Source organism: Terrapene carolina, unplaced genomic scaffold (assembly GCF_002925995.2).
Source record: "Terrapene carolina triunguis isolate 2854851 unplaced genomic scaffold, T_m_triunguis-2.0 Scaffold62, whole genome shotgun sequence".
NCBI lineage: Eukaryota > Metazoa > Chordata > Testudines > Emydidae > Terrapene > Terrapene triunguis.
The window spans coordinates 21,119,894-21,146,261 of record NW_020664413.1 but is presented as its reverse complement, the minus strand read 5'-3'; the positions used below and the strand labels follow the sequence as shown (position 1 = coordinate 21,146,261).

The window sequence follows — 26,368 nt, the reverse complement described above, 5'->3', positions numbered from 1 at the left end:
GATGCGGGATTGGTTTGAATAATATTTGTGAAAAAAAATACAATTTTAATATAAAATTTAATTTGAATATTGACTGTATTATGGTTCTCATTTGCTCATTTTACTGTTCATCATCCCATATTTTGCAGGGTGAAATTCTGATCCCATTGAAGTCAATAGCAAACCTCCCATTGACTTCAACGGAACCAGAATTTATCCCCACTTCTTATGTTTCTGTTTTTCTTCTTTTTCAGCACCTGTGTTTTATGTATTCCTCTGATCTTTCTTTGTTTCATGATTTTTTTTATTCTTGCACTACTTCTTCCAGCTTTTGTTTTACATTCAATATTCAGTTTACTTTCACTCTTCCTTTTTTATCCCTTTGCTTACTCTGTTTCTCTGATTTCCATGTTTGCCTCATTCTTGTCATTTTGTTTAATTTCTTCTTTTCTTTCTGTCATTTTCTCTTTCATTCTCCTTCTCATCTCCCTTCTCCCTACTACTTTTCCCTTTTTTTTCTGTGGTTTATTTTTCTTTCTTGTCTCCTAACCCTACCTACTTCTTTGGTGGTTTGTTGTATCTCTCCACCTTTCCTATCATTCCCCAAAATGCAACTCATCATTCTGTGCCATTATTGTATAGCAGATTCTGAAATATTGTCATCTGAGACAGTTATGTACTAAACAAAATATTACCAGGGTGAAGGAATCACTTACCCTGATTGACAACAAATCGTAACTTCTGTATTGTTGCCAGATTGCCACTAACTCTGTATATTCCATCAACATCCAGACCTAAAAAAGAAAAACATATTTCATATTGGCTCATGTGAGTATTTTATTTAAGATGACAGTCAAGAAAACATAAATGTCCTAACAAATATGGGGAAGAATAGTACAGTGAACTACTAGATAATAAACCACCTGCCAAAGACCAGAATTATATACCTCCTGCCCGATTAAAGCAACACAGAGAAACAAAATTGTAGGTTAACTCAATTGAACCCCAAATACTTTATTATAATGTTGTAGTAATTCTCTCACAGGTTTACAGTAAAGGTAGAGATATTTCAATTAGCTTGGAAAAGAGTAGCATAAGTATAAGAATCAACTTGTGTTTTCATGTACAAATACCCTCTACAAGATGTAAAATCAAATTTGTGTAATTGTATATTAACTACTTATACTAGCTGGGCTAACGGAACTTCACCGGTAGAGACACAGACTTTTTGAGCTGAAGGTTGTGATTTGCATTTCTGGTAATGCATGTATTCAGTGAGATTATTGCCATGTAACCATGACATGTAAGACTATGTATGCATGTTAGAGAGATGTTTATGTTATTTACAAAGTGTTTTACTATGGCTCTGTTTTGTACCAAGTTGATTGAGTTTGATGATTTAATGCCCTGGAGGTTTTATTGCAAATAATGAAGAGTGTTTTCAAGGACATCTTGGGAGTCTCATTTCACCCTTAAATCTGATCAGGTATCATCTTTTGGAAGAAACTATCTCCTACAGCAGAGTCTGCTGATATACCCTTTTAAAATTAAAAAAGCCACTCTTAAACTTACATCCCAATGCACATTGTGGGAACATGCTAAAGCATACAAGAACCCACTTCTCCATTCCCGTGAGAACTGCCAATCTCATGAGAACAGAGGAAGAAATCTGCATGCTCCAAAATTTAAAACACTAAACTGTATAGTGCCACTTGAAATGTAAAAGTCGCAGATCAGCATGATGCAGAGGGTGTTTACTGGAGGCCCAATGCTCCATAATGGAGTTGTAGAAGCTATTAGTCACTTGGAACCCAAATCTTACCCACATTGTTTTATAAGAAGGCTGACCTTTTCTGCAGAAAAAGCCTAAATTAATTAGCATGTGGTACAGCCCAAGACAGGCTCAGCATTCCTCCTATGTAGTAAACTAAATTCTGCTTTGAAAGCTATCTTTTGAAAGTAAAAAAAACCAGCTCATATTGCAACTTATAACTTATATACTACACTGCAGGACGAACTGAAATTCAGATGCGATTTGAAATTAAAAAATAACAGGTCAACAAGACGCAGAGGAGCGATTATGTGGAATCCTACTGCTGCCAAATGGAGAACGGTCAGCTTGTTTACTCCAGATAATGTGAGTGTATTTTAGGCCTGGGCCCTTGAAATTGAGATTTTGGGGAGAAATGTCCCCATAGAAGTCACTAGCAAAACTCCCATTGGCTTCAAAGGCGGCAGAATTTCACCCTTGAGATTGCAAATGGATAACAGGTCATTGGGCCTCAGTCCCGTTCAAAAAGACTTGTCTATGCATGTAAGAAATGAGTAAGCGAGAATGGTGGAAAGGAAGAAGTGCTCTGCTGATGCCTTCTGTGTGTTGAGGGAAATTGGGTAGTAGTGTTGGTAAGAATCTTTAACTGATTTTTCTCAAACTTCCAAAAGATTTGACTATGGTTTGTTTAGAAAGGCAGAAAAAGTTTTCAGGGGTTGGCAGCAGTACTCATCCCATCATTTAAAATTTAACATCATAAATATTGTCACAGCAACAAACTGTATATACATATTTAATATTACTAACCATATATTACTATAATATTAATAATAATCATACAAGCATACTAAGAATGCCAAAGGTAAAATGACATTACCTTCTACATCCTTCATATTTTTCAAGCCTTGCCCACATGTAAACTCACACACATTGTAGACATTCTGAACCCGTCTCTATCTCCAAAGTTCCTTATACATTGATACACAAATTCAATGTATTTTTGAGAACTGAAGTATAACAGGCATATTGTGACAGAGATTTCCTAAGCAAAACAAGAGCTGTCTGAAGCTGTTCCAGTTATATCAGTCTCGTACAATTGAATTTTTATTATTTCTGAAAGGTGCTTTGGGATGCTTTATATCCAGGTTACATACTGATTTGATAATTGAAGGTTACTCTCATGCTCCCTATTCAGTAAGGGGCATAACCTTTGGTAACTTAACTGAGTTGAGTTGCTTACATGTTTGTTTGTTTGTTTTAAATATTGCTGCAGACACATCTTGCTTCAGTTTATCTTGAACAATTTATTTGAAAAATAAATAATAATTCCATAATATATATCGGTTATCTATGCCTTTTATCAGTCCATTTCATTGTCTGCCCTTCATCAGTGGGAGCTCTGCAATCTAATACTGAAAATGATGATTCATGTCAGGAAGATCTCCTTTGGTTATAGAGGGCTAAAGAGAAAGTTTATCTAAGAGAAATCAAAAAGGATTCGGTAATCAAGACACTTGGAAACTATCCATGTACAGGATACATAACATACGAACAAATGGAAGTTACTAAAATGTTTAAGTAATGCAACTCTATCTTAAAACTCAACAATCTCACTCTCTTCTTGGAAGTGGGGGAGTAAGACAAACAGAGTAGTTAGTCCCCAGTTTAAGAATGTGGAACTCTTGTGGTCATAGACTGAGAATTGCATCACACTAAATTGCGTAGTGAGTTGATCTAAACCAGAATGTAAAGGAAAAAAACAAAGAAACATTAACTTCCATTTGAATCTAGCATGACTCAGTTCTCAAGCCTTCTGGATATGGAATAAGAGCATGTGAAAGCCACATATAGAGCTCTGTATGTGATGATAATCTTTCACATTAGCAGCACCGGTTTGGAAGAGCTTAGCTCCCTTGGTATCATGCTATTTAAATTATCTGAATCAAGTGAAAATGACAACCTCTGTAGTGAACTGGAGGATATTACATCTTGCAAAATGATCTGGAACATAGAAGTAAATTAGTATTGTTATAAATTTTCTTGGGTCCAGAAAGTAGGTCTGATTAGCATTTCATTTGGACACACAATATGGCAGACAGAGAAAAACCTGAGACTATTACACCAATTATAGTGTTCACATGTCATCAACTTTCTGCTCCGAGAACTTTAAAGGTTAAACTAAACCAAACCAATGTAAATTGGTGTATTTGGACATCCTTTCCATTACCACATTATCCTGGCTGGATTGGAAACTACTTATTTTGGAAATCCAATTAGGCCAAGTGCAATTTTTTTTTTAAAGAGAAGGTTCTTGTGTTCTGATTCTGTGAAGAAGTTTTCAAAGAAAATCACTTTTAAGGGCACCTTTATCAAGAATAAAAACATCACTGCTCTGCTGTCAGTGTTTCTTCACGGCAGGCTATAAATACTTAGGGAACAAGATGAAACAAAAGTATTTTCAAAGTGTCCTATCTGGTGCTGGCATTAAAGTGTCCTGGTAAAGAACAATTCAGAAAAAAAATATTAATTGTATTAAAGTCAGACTATTTGTTCATCATGTGCTGACTTTCTTGTGTTTTGAAATGGTGTTTATCATTGAGAAAAATAAGTGGTCTTTTTCCCAGAGGGTAACAAGTATTTTTTAAAGAAGCTTAGAATAGGATGGGCACACAATTAGGTATTATCAGACCAAATAGTGGTCAAAACTCAGTGGAAAGAATGCAGCTGTCCCAAGCTATTCCCACCATAAATCTTATAAGCTTTCCAGAAAAAAAAAATTGGATAAGGTCTGACTCCAGAGTTTACTCATTTAGCTACCAGAATATGGACAGAGTATAACAATGCTTTTGTTAAAAACAGTTATATGTTATAGGTTAGGATACACTGGTATTAGTAAAGGGCAAATCTAAGGGTACGTCTATACTTACCTCCGGGTCCGGCGGTAAGCAATCAATCTTCTGGGATCGATCCCAGAAGTGCTCACCTTCGACACTGGTACTCCTGCTCCACGAGAGGAGTACGCGGAGTCGACAGGGGAGCCTGCCTGCCGCGTCTAGACCCGCGGTAAGTTCGAACTAAGGTACTTCGACTTCAGCTACATTATTAACGTAGCTGAAGTTGCGTATCTTAGTTCGAAGTGGGGGGTTAGTGTGGACCAGGCCTAAAAGGGAACAGAATACAGGTTGGAGTCAGATACATAAACATCATCAAAGTTATATGAACTACTTTGTATAAGTGAGTTGGTGGGATCATGATAACAGGAGAGCATTACCCTGGGAGTTGTGGCCCATCACTGCTCTGGAGCAGTACAGGGGAAGTTTCCTGTTCATTTTGGACTTGAAGAGATCCCACTAGTGTGTTCTCTATTGAGTGAATATTTCGCTCAGGACTAAGTTGTGTATTTCCCATTCATGGTCTGCAGAGAAGTGCCTGCTTTGGTTGTCCACTAGAGAGTTCTGAACACCTGATAGGTATGTGGCTTGGATAGTGAAGTAGTTTCTGATGCACCAGTTCTGAAGCCTGACTGCTTCCAGGCAGAGGGGAAAGGATCTTGTTCTACCCTGTTTATCTAAAAGACAGTGGTGATATTATCTAACATTATTTGGATAAGTTGTATGAGTGGGAGCATCACCCTGCAGGCCAGGTGGACCACTCTCATATCCAGCATGTTGATTTGCAGCCTCTCCTTCCATGGGATCCAAAAGCCATATATGGTGTGGTCATTGAAGTGGTCACCCCATCCCAGAAGGAATGCGTCTGTTATGGTGACACTAGGGGTTGGAGTGTTGAAGCGTACTCCCAATCCCACTCATTATGGGTTCAACCACCATGTGAGAGAGGCAATGACCTTGGTGGGAACAGTCACTTCGCTGTTCATGTGGCTCCTGTCTGGTGTGTAAACAGACCGAAGCCAGGCCTGTCAGCAGGGTAGATGAAGTGTGGTGAATGATGTCACATAAGTACATGAGATCATGTGGCCTAGTAGAGAAAGGTGTACTTTGACTGTAATTTTTGGTTTGCGAGTAACCTGTGTCCTCAGATTGCTCATTGATTGAAATCTTTCTGTGGCGAGGAAAGGTCTCGCTGAAATTGAGTCCAGTGTTGCTTTGATAAAATTTATCATCCTTGTGGGGCTCAAAATGGATTTTTCTTTGTTCACATTGATACCTTACACTGTTAAAAGATGGAGCAGGAACAAAGTTGCTGACCTGACCTTGTGGTTGGAACAACCTGTTAGGAGCTAGTCATCCAAGTATGGGAAGACTGTGTAGCCATGACATCTCATTACGGCTACCATCACATAGAAAACCTTTGTGAATACCCTGGATGTTGCTGCCAGTCCAAAGGGAAGGACTCGGAACTGGCCGTGTTCCTGACCTACCAGGAACTGAGGAAACATTCTGTGGGGAAGATGAGTATCTACATGAAAATAGGGATCCTTCATGTTGAGCGCCACGAACCACATTTCCTTCTGTAAGCAGGGGAATATTGATTATAGTGTAACCATCCTGAATTTTGACTTTTGAATAAAGATGTTCAGTTGTTGAATTTCAAATTCTACATTTTCCTGAGCTTCCCTACTTCATAGCAGCCTTCTGATTCTCTGTATAGGACCAAACTGACCAGGGACTCTTTCTGCAAGGGGACTTTCTTGGGGAGTGGAGTGGTCATACTGTTTTACAGCCCCTTTGTGCCTGCATAGGGCTATTTTATAGGCCCAATCCTGCATGCTTCAGGAAAATTTCACATTAAAAAATATAAAACCAAAACCCAACCAAACAAAAAAACAACAACCCCAAATAACCCAACAACAACTGGCCATCCAGGCATCCCAAAGGTTGATCTCGGTGTGAGGGTTTGGTGAAACACTTCAGGAAACGAGACAAGCCTTTGTCACTCTGCTTGAAAGACATACAAGTGTGGAACGTGATTTTGTATTTTATCAATGTTGTCTGACATGATCAGAGAGATATAGTAGCATTCCAACATGAAGAGAGAGTCAGATTTTCCTTGCAGTGATAAATAAAAGGTGCAACAAAAGGAGATGGAAATCTGATTGAGAACTCTTTGTATTTTAGACACTGGAGAAATTGTTCCAAAACTTTGACTTATCCACGACGGAAAACTCAGGTGTCTGGATCTGGATTTTAATCGTTTTTAGCTTGTGCCTCCTCTCTTCCCACCATGCACACACTAGCACATATACTTTTGAAACATTTAATAAACTTTGAACTTTTGAAAGCTTTCACTTTCTGGTTCTAGATAATTCTCCCTTCTCTTCCTCTCTTTATAGACTCCTTGCTCACTACCAACAGTGCCAGCCAAATCTCTTACTTCATGTTTAAAAATCAAGGTAGGAAACCCAATAAATGAACATCCTCTAATGGGAATGATTGCAACACCTGAATTAAGTAATGAAGAGTTTGTATGCAATCTATACCATTTCAATAATCTTGTCAATATTCTTTTCCTTTGAACTGATGTATTTTTGTGTTTCAGCCCATAAAAGTGTCATGTAATTTACTTTGTTCCTTTTCATATCACTTGGTGGCAGATTGTTTACTTAGACATATTTGTACAATGGAATAAGATCAACAACAGTACAAAATATGAGTGCTGTTTAACTAGTACTCAGCTCATCATCATACAGCATTACAGTTAAATACCTAAATCAAGTTTGCTTAATCTTCCCCTCAATTGTATAGCACTGTTTTTAATGTCCAAGAAGTTTGTTGTTTTAGTACAGGAACAGCAAGACTTATTCAGAAGGTTCACTGTGACAAACAAGAAAACTAAACTTTGAAGATATTTGTTTAGAATGTGTCATCAAAGTTCCATCAAGCATGCAGTATGTTGACTGTAAAAATGCAGTTGCCACTAATACATATTCTTGCCATCTTTTTATCCTCGTTTTTTTGTAGCTAAACAAAGTGACCTCATTGTTTTCCACTGCATTTTCTCTTAAACATTGGCTGGGATGATTGAGATTGAGGAATGTGGGAAAATAGATTCCCAAGCCATGTCCATCCCCTTTAATTCTGAGCTGTAATTTTTGGCTTGGCTTGAATCACAGTCATCACATTTCATTCTGAATCTCTCTGTAAAGTGATCTTTCTTAAACATTTCTTTCACTCATCATGGGATCAGAAACAAAGCCATTCTAGTCTTTCAGTGAAACACTTACAAACGTCTTTTTACAGAGGAATCACAGGAGCTGAATTTCCTTTAAAAATGTTTGAAAGAAAGGAGGTTTTCATTGCCTGATTGTCCTCTTTGTGAATCTTGTCATCTGTATGCCATGAGCTACAGCTATTTTAATCTGTTTTTGTTTGCAATCCATTTGGTGTCCGCCCAAGAAAATGCAGGTGATTCTAATTAACTTACTGCTGAAGATGTGGAAAAATCTCAATTGTGTTACAGAAAATTATACACTTAAAACCTTCCCTCTATTATTTATAATGTCTTATTAATGAAAATGATTGCATGAATATATTTACCACCTGATTCATCTTTGTTCACTTTTTAAATCAACAAGGTTTATGACAAAGGGAAAAAACTACCAAACACAGACCTCGTGTACACATGCCAGCTCTTTGATTTAACTGGAACGGCATTTTAAAAAATAACATTACTCTACTTTATGGAACACAATTTAATATCTGAAATAACTACAATCCAGTTTTCCCCCTTAAAACCTTTTAAAATGCTCTAAAGACCAAATTTTGCCCTTAAAATATAAGTGCTCAATTGGAAGATTTTGTCTATCTCTGAATGCTTTCTAGAGAACTTTCATTCTCCTCTCTTTTGCTGGATCTGGTTGTGGGCAGTGTTAATATCTTTGAAGTTTAGGCTAGCCAGGCCCAATGTGGCTAGTGTTTAATCCATATGGCTAAGCATGGACAAAGTACTTCAGTTTATGGCATGTGCCTCATTAGCTGTCCAATCGAAACCAAATGCGTTTCCAGGAGTTAAAGTAGAGCTGACAGCACTGGAGCACCAGTTCCATCTCCTTCACAAAACAGCTACATCTCCACCTCCTCCTCATAGGAAACAACAGCACCTAGTCAAATATGAAAAAGACACGATCTACAGTGTTAGGATCCAGACAACTGTTTAGAATGATAATTGCCATAGGAATAATCCAGTAGCAAAATCTTTCTCCCACCCACAAACAAAATTAAATCAACTCAACTAGCCAGTAATTCGAAGCCGCCCAGTCTATCCCAATGCCCATCCTACTCATACACTCAGACCTCCCCAAGAGCCCTAGCAAGCGGCTGGTCTGTGCAGCACATGCTAAAAGTCAACAGATCCAGGCTATTCCACACCAAGAGAGGACATATGTTCCAAAGTTGAGGGAGTCCTGACAGCGAGTGCCCTGCTACCATTTCCGTCTCTTTTACGCAGAGGGGTCTCCAGCCCCTCTGAGCTGAACTTGAACACCTCTGGTAATTGCTATTCTGGCAGTACAGCACCACGGGTATGAAAACTGATTTTTCAGGTAGGCAAGTCCCAGGCCATTTAGGGTTTTATAGGTAAAAAATTAAAATTTGTGTGAAAACAAATAGGTAGCCAATAGAGATTCCAGAGAATGGGCACCATGTATTTCCTGTCAGATACAATGATTATTCAGCAGGTTACTGCTTTCTACCTGCTACTGTTTCTGCTCGTGTGCCCCCATATAGTACACATTGCAGTAGTGTAATATTGATGTGCTAATGGTGTGGATAATAATCGTGAAGTCCACAAGAAAAGTCTGTATCAGAAAAAAGAAGGTTGCCACCACTGGCCAGGTGCAGATGGAAACAGGCAACTTGGCTATTTCTAAGAGATGATCACAAAAGAGTAGCTGGGAATCTAATGAATGGGGGTGGGGAGAAGGGAGAAAGGGTATATCTATGACCAAGAAATATGTACAACATTTCCATTTCTTATATCCCAGCTGTGCCTGTTAACTTCTCAAAACATGTACAGTCGAGGAATAAAGCGTACTTGGCTGATATTTATTGCAATATGCTTTATACAAAATTTCTATCTGTATCTGTTCTGTCACACATTATGTCCTCAAAGAGTTAAGTAACATGAAAAATACAGGCTCAAGATTATATCTGTCATGGATGAAAATACTACATTTATGACTCAATGTAATCCATTCATTAGTTTATGGACCCAAGCCCTCCAGGGAGTATCACAACTCCACATGATATCCTTGAGTGGTATATTTTGCCTTTGGATCTCTGGTTTAGCTGAAAGAAGTTTAAAAACACATGTAGCCTGACAACTCCCTACTGGCTACACAACTGAGGAGGGTCAAGAGCATAAACTATTCCAGCAAAAGCCAGCTGTAACTTATGCTCACTAGACTGGCTCAGGATCAGTCTGTTTCAGACAGTAGCATACAAAGAATTTATGCACTTTGCTAAATCCTCCTACTTTCATTAAACCATGCCCCATTTGGGGATCCATCATCATAAACATTAGGCCTGCATTTTCTGAGCAACAGCAGAATAATAATGAATGCTGTACTTGGGGGGTCTAAACTCTTAACTCAGGGCTATACACTGCCCTGAGTAAGTCTCATTAATTTCAATGGGGGCTGTGGGTGCAAACTGAAGGGCAGATATTGCTCTTTAGGCACCCCAATTCCTCTTACTGAAAGTAGAAATAATCTAGTCCACAATAGGGACAAATCCTGACCCTGTCTTTAACAACAAGAGTCAAGTTAACTCCTTACTGCTGTGTATGCTGTCTCGTCACCAGGCTGACCAATGCTGCTGATGATTTGGCTCTGATTTGATGAAGGGGAAGCACTCTGCTGTTGGGTGTCATGAATCTGCTTGAGCAAGGGTTGGTGGGGAGCTTATATTCCCTGGATTTTGGTAACCCCATTCCCAACTCTTGGCCCACAGAGGTTACTGCAGAAGAACAGTGACTGGAACTATGTTATATCTAGGATATGAGAGTCACTAGGAAGATCTCTGACTTCCCTACCTTTGGGCTGCTTGGGTATGCGTGAAAAATCCAGTTAGGCCCACTCCTCTTTTCTCCATCTGACACTGCCATTTTGGATATGTCCCTGGGGAATGGTGTTCCTTTAAGGAATTTTCAGATGCCCCACAGTTATCTGAAAGGAAACCACCTCTGACTTCAGGGATGGGTACTGTGTACTGTACACCATGTGTACACTTCTGACATCATTTCCCAGTACTGCAGGCTGGGAGAGAGACTATAACTCTGCCACTGGGTATAGAATCTTAAGTGGCCACCTGATGGGATTCAAATAGCCTTTCACATCCAAGGAGCTGTGTTTGGCCCATACAGTAAGAAAAGAACAGACCATCACGGTTAATTCCAAATGTTGTAGTTTGTGAGAAAAACTGTAATGGCGGAACTGGGCCCTTAAAATGGAGATTTAGGACCTGTTTTTTTCAAAAGACACTTACCCTCAATTTCCATATTTCACACAATATGAAATGAGGGCATAATTTTGCATATATAAATGTGTGTCTGATTTTTAAGTACATTAAAGTAGTTAGATGTCTATATAGGAGGATTTATATTCTTTCACAATTGTGTTTGCAAAATGGGAGGGCTGTTTTAAAAGTCAGGCCCTTAAATCTACGCACTGTTGTCAGATAAATGTGAGTGCAACAGTATGTACCTTGTAAAAATCAGCTACAATGTGTGGGTGAGCAAGACTTGACCCTCATTTTACAAAATATGCAGACATATACTACTCCTGGGGGAATTCTGCACCACTGCGCAATGCAGAATTTTGCAGAAATTAATGTGCGTGCGGAATTTCCTTTCTCCCACAGAAATGGGTTGCAGAGCTGCTGGCTGCTACTAGGGGCTGCTGGACCCAGCAGAGCCCAGCTCTCACATAGAATACAAGGCTGGGGGGAGGGAGAAGAGGATGGAGCTAGAGGGTTCCTGTCAGCTGCAGTTCCCAGCATGCCCTGAGGGAAGGAGAGGGCAGCGCACAGGAAACTCTGTGCTAACCTGGGACCAAGCTTCAGGCTGTTTCTCCCTCTGGATCTCTGGGCTCTGGGGAGGAAAGTGCGCAAGTATCTGGGCAAAGGGGGACCCTGTGGCTGGGCTCGGGTGGTGGGGGACAAGAAGGTTTAGGTATATTGGCTGGGGAGGCCCCCACGGCTGGGCTCTGGAAAGATGGGTTGTGAGTATCTGACCCCCTGGCTGGACTCTGGGAGGTGGAAGGGGGCAGAGAAACAGGACCTGGGTTGTCATAGGGGTTTCTTTAACTCTCTACTCCTGGGGGAATTGTTTTGTGTGTCTGTATTGTTACAGGCATACTTGCTGACAGGTATTTTGAAATAAATTACCAAAATAATTAAAACTGGCGTGATTATGTAGTGTTATTTTGACAAATAAAATCTGCAGAATTTTAAAATATTGTGTGCAGAATTTTTAATTTTTTTGGCACAGAATGCCCCCAGGAGTAATATACATCAACATATCTAGTTCTTAGAATTGTATGTCTGGCTATTATATAAATGTGATGACAAACAAGGGTACATATTCATATGATGTTATATTTATTTACTATACAGGACTAGTATATCTAGTATACATTGTATATATTGTAGTGGTGACAAAGATCATACTTTTTTTAACCCTTGTAAGTTATTTAGTCTCATCTTGAGCTTGAACATCCCAACTGATACCCAGATTATATGTCTAATATCAGTTTTTAACTTTGCTTTAATTGGCATGTTATGTTATTTTAATGTGTGCCCACATTATAAAATTCTGGATGTATAAAGTGATAAATATATATATTAAAATTCTTAAATAAAAATCTTCTCATGGATTATTTTCCATCCAATTCTGATCCCTCACCTTGCCTGGAGCAAGTATAACACTTGGTTACATTAAAAAGTTATATTAGGATAGTAATAAGATAATATGAAAACATATACATTTTAATATAATGGGGGAGTTGCTTTTGCATCTACCAAATGTAGTTTTCTTCCTCTCCCTGTGTGTAGGATTTGCAGCTATTAGCACTGTCTTTCCTCTCACTGCCAACTACCTCCACTGCTCTAATCACTCCAAGTCACTTGGCAATTTGGTTCTGTCTTCCTGTGTTTGCCATGGCTATAATTTTGGCCAAAATTGTTTGTGGATGAATTTCCACCAAAGAAACACATGTTAAAAGACACTGAACAAAGTCACAAATGCCTATACAAACTTTTAGAGAGTCCTGAATTTGGTTACAAATATCAGAAAGTGCTTCTGTTTGGAAACTGGCAGACAGCTTCACTGTTTTGACAGAAGCAACTCCGCGGACCATTGGAAATGTATTCCAGGCCACAGTTTGAGAAGCACTATTACACTGTATTACATTAAAATAACACATACTTTAGATTAGGAATTGCTCTGGTACTATATGTCAAAACAGAGTGTTTTTGAGTATTACAACAGTTTTAAACAGAACAAATCACCTTCCACATATACCATATTCAGATACAAAAACATTTAAGTTGAAACACAAATAGTGTAACTGCAACACAATAGAGACATGAAGCAAACAGTGACTTTTGAGAAGAAATAGTCTACCTGCCTCCTTTATATACAGCAATGTGCACTGAATATTTGTTATCTGATTTGGAAGTGAAATAAATGCAGGGAATATTGCACAACGATGTCAAATTATAGTAAGAGTCAGAGTGGAGTTACAGGTATAATTTTTAATTGGATCATCCCCTTTGCTTATGCAAGTATTGAAGACCCTATTCAGGTTTAATTCCTGTTTGGGTCATGGAATGAAGTAGAAGCATGTAGAAGAGTGGCCATTCTGAGCTCAGCTGGAATTTTGCTAAGGCTCACAGAGAAGGAGTTCTGCAGTGTTTTAGGGGACTTGAGCAGCAGAAGGTGGCATACAATATTTTTCATGCACTATCCCCTCTCCAGTGGAGGTTTCAGAATACATTTAGCTATCATTACATGATAATGTCTCCTTTGGAGCTATCTAATGTTGCTGAAAACTTTCCTACACAATCTTCCCTTGAAATCAATGTCATTTGCAGTATTTCAATATACATTTAATGCCTGGCATAACATGTAAATGCTTAGTAAGAACAATTATGAACAATTTCTGGTGTGCAAGTTCTGGACTCCAGGTCTGAATCTGATGGGATATACACTAGTTCCATGACTTTGTAGCTTCGGTGCACAGGGAAAGGGATTTTGCTCCTCTCTGTTTGTTCATAAAGAACAGGCAAGTCACATTGTCTATCATGATTCTGATTGATTTGCCCTTGATGAGGGGTAGTAACTGAAGGCAGGCGTTCCTGACTGCCCTGAGTTCCAACAATCGGATATGAAGATGGTTTCCTGATGTACTCATCTGCCCCAAGTGTGTTGAAGTGTGCTTCCTACCCTAACCGTGATGCATTGTTACAGCTATTGTTGGAGTTGGGAAGATGAAAGGGACGCCTGTGCAGACATTGCATTGATCTTTCCACCAATCCTCACCTGGAGGCTGCTCACCTTCAGCGAGAAGCAATTTTAGTCTTCCCACTGACTACTCAAGGGCAAACCTGTTTGTCCAAGCTGTCTCTGATTGAGGAATAGGTCCTCCCAAACTAGCCCTGAAAACTGCAGAATTGTAATCTTACATGCTTGGTCATGAAGGTGCAAGATGCCATATGACTCAGAAGTTGCAAACAGCAGGCTTCCTTGAATTGTCCTGACCAAATTCAATAAAGTTAGGTATCTGTCTGTGGTAAGGAAGGCCCACACTGCCAAGTAATCCAAATATGCCCCTTTGAATTGAATTCTCCCTACAAGGACTAACTTGGACTTCTTTAATTTTAGCTGGAGATCCAAGTCCCAGAAGAGGGAGAGATCTATCTGGGTGGAAGTTAGTACTGCTTCGTAAGATCGGCCCTTGAGTAGCCAGTTGTCAAGATATAGGAAGACTAAATTGCTTCTCGCTGAAGGTAAGCAGCCACTACCTTTAAAATATTCGACAACACCCTGGGGGCTGAAGAGAGGCTGAAGGAAAATACTTAGTATTGAAAATGATCCTGGACAATGGTAAAGTGTGGCTATTTCCCACGTGCAAGATGTGTCGCTATATGGAAATAGGTGTCCTATAGAGTGAGGGTCAAAAACCGAACTCTTGCCTCTAGAAAAGGGTTTATAGCAGCCAGAGTCACCATCCAGAACTTTTGAGACTTTACAAATACGTTCAGTTGTCTTAGATCTAAGATTGGTCTCCACCCTCTGTCCTCCTTTGGCATAAGAAAATACTTTGAATAAAACTCTTTCCCCCGGTGAGGGAATGGGACTGGTTCTACTGCTCCTAAACAAAGAAGAGAGTGTAATTCTTGACTTATAGTATAGTTTCATGAGCAGGATCCCTGAAGAGGGATGGGGAAGAGGGTATGTAAAGTGAATAGAGTAGCCCAATATTATAACCTCCATAAGACACATGTCTGTTATAATATGCTTCCTGGTCCATTGGAAATGGGAAAGGCACTGTCCAAAAGTGCAAAGTGTTGTAGCTTGCAAACTAGAGGTGAGGGAGGAATCAAGGCCTTGACTAACTCATCAAAATTGCTGTTTTGATGGTAAAGTGGTACTAGCTGAAGGAGGGTGGGAAGCTCTTTTCCTCTGGAATCTCTGTCTTTTTCTAGCGGATTTGGCAGTTCTGTGAAAACCAGAGATCTGAGCCAAGCACGATCTCTGGGCAGTTTGAGACCTGCTAAATCTCCTCTTGTTTGTAGAAGTATAACCTCAGTGTGGCCCTCCTAAGGGAGTCTCCTAAGCAATAGATACACTTAGACTGGGATAGCCTCCAGACAAGAGAGGCAGCATTTGAAACCTGGTGAGCCTAGCCAAGCCAAGCCAAGCCAAGCCAAGTCAAATTCCCCAGAAAAAAATGGAGGAGAAAAAAGGGGGAGAGGAAAAACTGAAACCTCCCACAACTATCTAATTAATTCTATACTAACAACAACTAACACTAACTAGAAACACTAACCTAAATAATACAACTGCAAAACATGCTGAGGCACATCCAAGGCAGACAGGCTGAAGCAGTAGAGAAGGAACTGAGATTGGTTTGCCCACAAAGCTTTATATACCCTCAGAGCACTGCATGAGGTTATATAGAGTACACATCCAAGCCAAACGGACACTGCTAACGAAAAATCTGCAATCACGAGCTTGCGAGGTTTTCCCCTGAAGTGGAGCACCCATAGGGACACTACTCAAAGAAGAAATTCCAGTTATTGTCCTAATGCAGCTTGACACAAAAAGTTAATTATCTAGTAAACCATTTATCGTTAATCATTTTAATATACTAAAATGTACAATTAATAAGCTGAAAATATGAAGGGACATAATTGCTTAGATAAATGTATATAGTCATAGTATAACCTCCTTGGTAGCAAAAGGATGTACCAAATCTAGTGTAAAGTCTCTATTTAGTTGTAAATCAACATGTTTTAATGGGTATATCAACCAATCAAAATGCACCTTTCTTTAAAAAATAACTGAAGTCCAAATGGAAAAGTTGATTACAATTGATTATTTAAATCAAGGCTTTCCACTTGGTGTTAAATCAATCAACCTGCTGCATCAATCCCTGTGCTCTTTTGGATTCTGCAGCTGCAGAGGAATATTTGTATTTCCTTGGTACCTGTGCATATGGGCTGGCCACGATCTGGACAACTGATTTACATGTCTTTTGCCCTGAGAAAAACCTGGAATCTTAAAAATTTCTGGTCTGGATTTATGAATTGTTCAGGGCATCATAAAGCCCCAATTCAACAGAGCGCTTAAGCATTTGCTTAACTTTAAGAAAGTGAATACTTCCATTTACTTTAATGGGACTACTCATGTGCTTAAAGTTAAGCATCTACTTAATTTCTTTGCTGGATTGGGTCCTATGTTAGTTCAACTAGGAGTAGTAGAAAGAAATTAAATGTAGCCAATCAAAATGTAGGATGAACATCAGGAAATATTTTCTAATAGTAAGATCTATTAGACTATGGAATAGTCTCCCAAGTATGTGGAGGAAAAAACATCACTTTGGTTATTTAAAACTGGACAGGAGAAGGCACCAGAAAATATGCTGCGTGGAGTAATCTTTCATTGACAGATGGATTAGATGATCAAATAGGTCAATTCACTCTCTAAATGATATATTTGTGGTTTATTATGAAATGACAAGGAAACATTCTGTGTAGAACTCCATTCAAACCAATGAGGTTGTTTGCATGTAACCATGCAGAATTTGGTATATATAATTACAATGTGGATTCTTAAAAACTCTTCTTGGACCAATAATCTGTTAGGATCCTGATTGAGCTAGAGCAGTCTATTAGGTTAATGTCTAATTTGGGGATCTTTAAAAGAAACACTAATTCAATAGCACATAATGGCTTAACATGTAATAGCCTATTTGGGGATTTCTTAGTTACCAGATTATTAACTCCATGCAATGTAAATTTCATAAATCCACTGGGTGTAAATTGAGTTACAGAAACAACCATAGGGCCTGATTTTTAACCTGGCTTCTTTGCCCCTGAAATTATTTGTGAGATCAATTCTCATTTAGGCATCAATCTGATTATCCTCTCAAATCACATGGTTAGCCATTGATATGACGTAAACTGCTCTAGTAAATAACTGCAGTAATAAAACTACAACAACAACTACAACGTTGTTCCTACAAGTTGCAGGCTAAACATTTTTGAAATCCACCCCATAGTGTGCTATATGGACATACTAAAATTTTTATTTAATTCCTTTTATTGCAGTAGCACTTCCGTTTAAAAAAATATCAACCCAGGTACTATAATATTTATTTTTCCAAAATACAAAAAGCAATTAGTCTACATTAAGGAATAATTGCATATATAATTTTATTTAAAAATCATTAAGCCATTTCTGAGGAACAGGGGCAGAAAAAGAATCTGAAACCACCATTTTGTAAACATTTCCTTTCAGGGAGGACTCATCATGCCAAGATTTAGCCCAAAGTGTGTTTTTATGGTTGAGCTATTAAGTTCTTAATATAGGGGCTTACAGTGGAAACACATAGCTTGATCGTATAAATGCTGCTTCCAAGCTATAGCACTGTGTCTCACATGCTGGATTTTGAGGAGGAAGGGAGAATATTGTTTATTCTTTAATATTTTTTGTGGCTGGGAGGTGGATATTCTCAAGAATGAGCTTCCCTTCATATGGCTCTGACTAGAGGTATGTCAGGGCCTTCATTTTCTCATTGACGTAGAGTAAGCCAATGAGAAAATGGTTTTATTTGGTTTTATTTTCTCCATAGTCTTGGCTCTAACATGTGTCAATATCACGTATTTCATTTATAATGTATTTTGAAATTGTTTTAATTTTTAGATGCCTTTGTATGGTACTCAGTTTTATTTTCAAAAGTTAAGTGGGTTTACTTTTTGAGAAAGGTTTCATGGAAAATTCTGAACATAAAATCTCCATCTCCTTATAAAAGGTTACACAGCGATCAATTATACCATGTTAGAAAAAGGCAAAAGCTCAATTTCATTCCTGGTCTAACACCAGTGAAAGCATTGCATTTACAGCAGAGATGAATTTGGCCCAGGCACTGCAACTGTTACTGTGGTGCACTCAGTGTCTGCTTGTTGATACTGGCAAGGGGGAAAGGAGGATACATTTCTCTGGAACCGATTAGTCAGTGAAGCAGGCATCAGGTAACTATGACAAAGATGTCAACTGGTTCAAAAGCTTTGTCTTTTTTCCAGTACCGTGTTCATGTTTAACTTCTTTTGTCTAGCTTACATTATATACTTTTGGAATTTTAAAATACATTTTTTCTTCCATTCTGTACTGTGAAAGCTCAGTTTTTTTATTCTGCTGTTTCCCTCTTTTCCCCAATTTGCCATTGCTTGATGTTTCCTGTTGACACGATTTTTTTTCAAACTCAGAATGTGGCTTTCTAGCAGACACAGAGGCCCCAGAGTGAATACCCCTACAGAGCCAATTCTATCTTGGACCTCGCACAACACTATTAACTGGCTCATGCTCTAAGAAAGGTGGCTATAGTGGGATTGCATGAGTCTGAACATAGAACTGGTTGAGGAATCCTTGCCAATACATTTGCACAAAACTAAACTGCTGTTAATTTCTACTCAGAAGTAAAAATACAACATTTTAAATCACAAACTTGCAAGGAGTTTTCTCTGAACTTTGTTCAGTTGTTTCACATTGCATTCATCTGTACATTTAAGATTATGGTTGATGGCCACTTTAAAGTAAACATAGTTCATTGCCCTCAGAAACATTTTTGTTCAGTCCACAAATATTCCCTGGAAAAAGGGTTTATCTGCTGAACTGTTGGATTTTTTCAGCATATAATTTTTTTTATCAGTTTGTTTTGATTCTGTTCCCCTCTCTCCCTCTCCCCCCCCCCCACACTCAGTGCTTATAAAAGTAGGGAGAGAAGTCTCCTTGGAACAAGATAGAATCATAAAAAGACTTCAAGAATCTCATCACAAGCTAAACAGTACAAATTGCACATTCTTTACGGAAGTATTAGCTTTTAGTTTGTGCCTGGATCCAACTATAATAGATTATCCCAAAGTGGGAAAGAATGAACAGTAAAAAAAATTAGCAGAACTAGGAGCTCAGATAGTTTAGTGGAGCAATATGATCTCTGCACTTTCAGGGTACTGAATTCTAAGGCAACTGGAAGCAGTATGTAAAATTATATCAAAGTAAGCAAGCAAGCAACTGTAGGCCTGGAAGCAGGGGCAAAGATGGAAAAAAATGTTAATAGAAAGAAAAAGTAAATAAATGTATTCCAAATAAATGAATGAAATCATAGAAAATGAACTGCTTGTTATTCATGGATGAAATCCTGTGTTTATGACAGAAAAGCTGCAACAATAAAAGATATACAAGGGGAAACAAGGCGCAAAGTAACTTCTAAACTGTAATTCATGGCCCATGTCCTGCGGTGCCTTAGAGCAAATTTGCACTCTGACAGTGGTGTAAAACTGCCCTAAAGACAGTGTAGCTGACCACTAAAGGATTCCCCATGATTCCCAGCTTCCAAAATGCCCCATTGGGACAACTGTCAGATGCTGCTACTCTAATTTATGTCTGGGACTAGCTGGCACCTGGACAGACCCAGGACTGGGGGAGCACAAAGGTGGATTCACGCATCTCTTCTTGAACTGCCCTGTGCACTTCTTCGCTCCTGCTCAGGAACTGGCCTAACATCATTCCTTAACCCAATGCCCCATGGGTCAACAGGTCATCTAGTACAAATCTAATAACAATAGCATATTACTATATACACTGGTAAACTATGAAAAGTTGTGAATGAGTAGGCTATTCGTACATACTTTGGCTGCCCTGGCTTTGTGTCGTCAACTACCCCAAAAGTGTCTACTAATGGCTCGCCATTATTAGATATGGCTAATTAATTTTACATTTTTGTAAAAAATAAAAATTAAAGTCTTGCTAAATGTATCCTTCCACTATAAAAATTAGTTCCTAGGAAAAGGATAAAATAGGAAGAACATAGTCACCTTTATTGTTTGCAATTATTTTTAACTTTCTCCATTTATTCAATTCCATAGACTATTTGGACTCTTAGGTGCTTAATTTGTCCCCCACAAATGCAGCTGTCCTTTCAGGAGCAATTTATGACCCAACAGCTACTTTTGTCTCACTTTCTTTTATAAAAATATCCCCCAGCAATTTGGACTCCCAGTTTCTCCTTTAGAATGTGAGTTAAAAGCAGATGAAAAGGCCACAAGCTGCTGCCAAAATGGCATCTTGGTAATTTGTGGGGCAGGGTAGTTTAAACTGCCATTTTTCACCTTCATCGCTTCTCTCCCTCAGGATCTATTCTAGTGCATTATATTCTATTATATCTATGTTCTTATACTGTGCTCATCACTGTAATATTGGAACAACTTCCAGTTGTCCATCAAGCACATGACTACACATCTCTCATATCTTATTTGTTCTCTCATCCTCTTCCTAGAGGGAGAATCAGGTGGAGTGGAGAGTCCTGCTTTAGTAGTGTGTGTGTGTGTATGTTTAATATAAATACTTGCTGCTATGTGTTAGAGAAGGCAAGGTCAAAGAAATGTGCCTTGCACTTGGAGCAGAAAGGGGTGTGGTTTGTGATGGTCCTAAATTCTTGGTGGAGATGACTGCATCGCTTCACTACCATCCCAAAAGGTACCTTATTTTTGTCCCTACCAATAAATCTTCTCCCTCAATCACTGAACATAGTGAAATAGGGATTTTTATTTGTGTTTACGTGATGATATCCCAGCCAATCAGAATGCAGTTTTGGACAATCAGGCCAACATTTTCAAAAGTGACTAGTGATTTTGGGGTGCCCAACTTGAAACAACTTTACGAGGTCTGATTTTCAGAGGGCAGCTGCTCAAAAATTCCTGAAAATAAGGCTCTTTTAAGGTTGGGCACCTCAAAATGGAGGTACTCAAAATTATTAGTTACTTCTGAAATATATGTCTAGCCATAACCTAATAGAATGCCCAACAAATCTGAGCAGAACTACTAGTAGAGGTTTTGTCACAGCTCCTGTTCAATGTGATTTTCTCACTGTAAGCTCAGAGCAATGAAGCTTGGTAAATAACATGTTAGACTAACATAGAAGATAACAAAAGGAAATAGTTAAGGTACCATAATAATTTTAGCCACTCTTTTTTTTCAGGTCACTATAATCTACCCAAAGATAACTAATTGTTCAAAGTAAACATTCTACTCCAACCACAAAAGGAATCCATTACACAAACATATAATTCACAGTCATTTTTAGTGGGTTGTAAACAGTTTGGAATGAGCATAAAATGGGACAAAAATCAAAGTGAGCATTTAGAAATGAAAAAGTGTTTGCTACAAAAGGTCAGTCCCTTTGCTTGGCAAACTATGTAGAAAAGCCTGGGAAAATGTTGAACACACAAGCAGTAAGGGAATTTTAAAGCCAACAACCTCCCTGTTTCTTTAAACAGACATCGGAACCTATAACTGGATCCTGTCAAACAAATGACAGCAAAAAACATAACAGCTGCTAAGAAGCAAAGTTGAGAGATAAAGTTTTCTGAGCTAAGAACCTTCTCAGAAGTGGACTAAAGGTCTTTCTTAAATCTTTAGGCAAGGTTATGGATCCCAGGGTGGCTTTTCGGCACTGAGTCAAATATGCAATTTTATGTATCATTCCTGTCACAGCATATTGTGCTCCAAAAAAAGAGAGAAAAAACAATGTCTGCAATGTTCACTTCATAATAAAATCTATACCTGTAATTGTCAACTGTGGAGTTGATGGTATCATTTTAAAGTCATTTAAATTGATTTGGGCAGAGTAAGCTGGATTTGGAAATGTAGGGGAAGAATGAATTGTCAAAACCATGTTTCAATAGATGGATGCCAAGATAAATGAAATCAAATTTCTCTGGAAAACTAGCCTCATTCCTTTACAAACCTGAAATATACTGTTTGCACAACAACATGTTTAGGGTAGTAAAGTATTCGATCTGTTAGTTTATTGTGACACAGAGAAATTATCATCCCTGGAAAATATTTTAATATCAGATCACTTCCACGTGATAAAGTTTTGCTATGAAAAGGTACTGGTTGGCATTTTGTTTAGGTACTACAGAGTGATGTTTCTAATTTTTTAAAATGAGTTTTACTTAAAAACAGCCAGTGGAACTTTAAAGGGTCCACAAATAACAAAATAAACAAATGATTCAAGAAATGACTGGAAATAATACCTGGCATAGAGACATAAAAACTTGAGATGAGAGCCCCACCCTTGGCAAGACTGCACAGTCTGTGAATTACTGTATAAGCTGAGGGTTAGATTGTCACAAGCTTCCCTCACTCCAATGCTTGGCCCTGCTCAGATTGTGTTTCCAGCTACTCACCCAATATTCCCTGCTGGGAACAAGCAGAAATGGGTAGGGAGCTCTGGCCTCATCCTAGTTAATCTGTAACTAAGTAAACTGCTCTATGAAGAGAGGCAAAGGAACTTAGTTAGATGTCTTCAAGTCACCAGGGCCTGATGAAATATATCCTAAAATACTCAAGGAGCTGGCTTAGGAGATATCTGAGCGATTATCTTCGAAAAGTCATGGAAGAGGTAGAGATTCCAGAGGATTGGAAAAGCACAAATATAGTGCCAATCTATAAAAAGGGAAATAAGGAGAACCTGGGGAATTATAGACCAGTCAGCTTAACTTCAGTATTTGGAAAGATAATGGAGCAAATAATTAAGCAATCAATTTGCAAACACCTAGAAGATAATAAAGTGATAAGTAACAGTCATCATGGATTTGTCAGGAACAAATTGTTTCAAACCAACCTACTAGCTTTCTTTGACAGGGTAACATGCCTTGTGGATGGGGGGAGCAGTAGATGTGGTATATCTTGAATTTAGTAAGGCTTTTGATACCGTCTTTCATGACCTTCTCATAAACAAACTAGGGAAATACAACCTTGTTGGCGCTACTATAAGGTTGTTGCATTACTGGTTGGAGAACTGTTCCCAGAGAGTAGTTATCAGTGGTTCACAGTCATGCTGGAAGAGTATATTGAGTGGAGTCCCGCAGGGATCAGTACTGGGTCCAGTTCTGTTCAATATCTTCATAAATGATTTAGATAATCGCAAAGAGAGTATAATTATAAAGTTTATGGTTGATACAAATTTAGGAGGGGTTGCTAGTGCTTTGGAGGATAGGATTAAAATTCAAAATGATCTGAACAAATTAGAGAAATGGTCTGAAGTAAATAGGATGAAATTCAATAAGAACAAATGTAAAGTACTCCACTTAGGAAGGAACAATCAGTTGAACACATACAAAATGGGAAATAACTGCCCAGGAGGGAGTACTGCGGAAAGGGATCTGGGGGTCATAATGGATCACAAGCTAAATGTGAGTCAACTGTGTAACACTGATGAAAAAAAGCAAACGTTCTCAGGAGTGTTGTAAGCAAGAGACAAGAAGTAATTATTTCTCTCTTCTCTGCGCTGATTAGGCCTCAATGGGAGTATTGTGTCCAGTTCTGGGTGCAATATTTCAGGAAAGATGTGGACAAATTGGAGAAAGTCCAGAGAAGAGCAACAAAAATGATTAAAGGTCTAGAAAAAATGACCTATGAGGGAAGACTGAAAAAAATGGGTTTGTTTAGTCTGGAGAAGAGAAGACTGAGATATCAGTTTTCAAGTACATAAAAGGTTGCTACAAGGAGGAGGTAGAAAAATTGTTCTCCTTAACCCCTGAGGATAGAACAAGAAGCAATGGGCTAAACTGAAGCAAGGGTGTTTTAGGTTGGACATTAGGAAAAACTTATAATATATGGAGATATACCTATCTCATAGAACTGGAAGGAACCTTGAAAGGTCATTGAGTCCAGTCCAGTCCAGTCCCCTGCCTTCACTAGCAGGACCAAGTACTGTCCCTGGCAGTTGTTTTTTTGGCCCCTCAAAGATTGAACTCATAACTGTGGGTTTAGCAGGCCAATGCTCAAACCACTGAGCTATCCCTCCTCCCAGCTTCCTAGCTGTTGGGGTAGTTAAGCAATGGAATAAATTGCCTAGGGAGGTTGTGGAATCTCCATCATTGGCAATTTTTAAGAGCAGGTTAGACAAACATCTGTCAGGGATGGTCTAGATAATACTTGTCTTGCCATGAGTGCAGGGGACTGGAGTAGATGACTTCTCGAGGTCCCTTCCAATCCTATGATTTTATGATTCTATGATTCTTCCCACTCAGAGAGAAAGTGGGAGCAAGAGAAGAATTGTGACTCCATCACTCACAATTTTTCCCTCAGTGTACCCATCAGGTATACACCAACCTTACTCGAGGCAGAATGTTCAGTTACCATCTAGCCTTAAGGAAATAATAGAAGCTTTCTGTGTAGGGACTACTATACTGGACACCAAGAGTCCACTCTTTCCCCCAGTTAAGCTGGTAGCAAAGGTCCTATTGACTGAAAAGGATCAGAGTTGGGCTCCTCATAATTTTAGGGACAGCATTTCACCAAATATTGAAGAAGGAACAAGTAAAATGGATAGGAAAAAAATAATGAGCATGCTCCTGAAAACTTTAAGTCAATGGACCACTCATGTAGGGTTTGCAGAACTGGGCCTAATATTTTATTTTAATATTTATGATAAACTATCTTGACAACCCTGAAATATGGCTCATGAAGAGAGACACTCTGCACCCAGTTCCATTTCCACAGTTAGAAATAGTAAATGAGAGATTACAAAGTTGGAGTTCACAACTTATAAACAAATGCTTGTGAACTAGTTAGAGCTGCATTATGGTCTGAGAAGAGAAGTTTACTGGACACAAAGAACTCCTCTCCTTTCCGTATATATTAAATGACTGGCTAAGAGGCAAACAACATCCAACTGAGTCAGCGGACCAGTCTCTGATCTCAGTTACACTCTGATTCCAGAGTAACTCCACTGATTTAATGGAGGTATTCTGGATACCCTTAGTGTAACTAAGATAAAAAACTGGCCAATAGCAAGTTACCTATCCTATGGTGTCAGTGTATTGGAAAATCCTCTTGTGGTTTGACAGTATAATGTGAAACCATAAAGATAATGAAACATACTAGATGGTATGTTTTATTTAGCTCACTATTAGGCTTTCTTTCCACAATATGCTAAAATTGAAAAACGTAAACAATGTTTTATTGGGCACAGTATATGACATATAAGCACCTTCATAACATGATGGTTAAGATGACCTTGTTAACAGCACAGTTCTCCAGCAAAGCATGAATGTCTTGTTCTTTCTGTTTCAAATAGGCAACATATAGGGCTAGACTCATAAGATCTGTTTTTTGGATTTTTTTAAAATGAAGTATATAAGCAACATTTCTTGATACAGTACAGTATATAGATTATATATTTTCTAAAAAGAAAAAGTAACTACAAGGGAAAAAAATATTTTCCAAAACAGCGAATGTGCCAGCTGTTCTGAGTATTTAGGCCATCTTACTAAGACTATGAAAGTAAACATAAAGTTTTCATTAAATGTGCCTTTCCCATAATTGGTACATAAGTATTTCCCATGACTCTGCAGTTGAGTGTCTTGGCTGGAGGCATATCTGGCCATTAGGAGGAGGGCTTTAGATCTGTTGAGTCTCAGCCATGCCGGGAGACTTGGCACCTCCACATACTGCTTCCTAATACCAACCCCAGTATAAAATGTCATCAGAAGCTTGCATAAACATTGGACTTAGCTTCACATAAATTACTGCTGTTCTGAGATAGTTTATGCCAGAACTTAGTAAAAACAACACTTAGAGTAAATAGAATATGAGTAAATCCAAGGATCTTAATCCAAGAAAATGATAATAGAAAAATGTATATCAAGTACAAACTCGTAAATACAGCACAATGAAATTTTATCTCATACCACTGAGATTAGTTTTTATTTACATACTGTACTAACTAAAATGATATACTAGCTTAAAGTTACAGCAATTATGAAAAAAGCACATGAACCAAAGAACAATAATGCAATGCTTTAAAGGATCAATTGCTCTATAGAAACAGTGACACACATTTTCCTATTAATCCTTATGAATTAA

General features: G+C 38.5%; 1 protein-coding gene across 1 annotated transcript in view; it reads right to left on the bottom strand.

Moving 5' to 3' along the window:
- Nucleotides 1-26,368, bottom strand: part of ARHGAP15 (Rho GTPase activating protein 15) — a 418,305-nt gene that overhangs the window by 136,485 nt on the left and 255,452 nt on the right. The window contains exon 11 of the mRNA XM_029910511.1: nt 696-773. Within this exon, the coding sequence (XP_029766371.1) occupies nt 696-773 (78 nt within the window). The remainder of the gene's footprint in view (nt 1-695; nt 774-26,368) is intronic.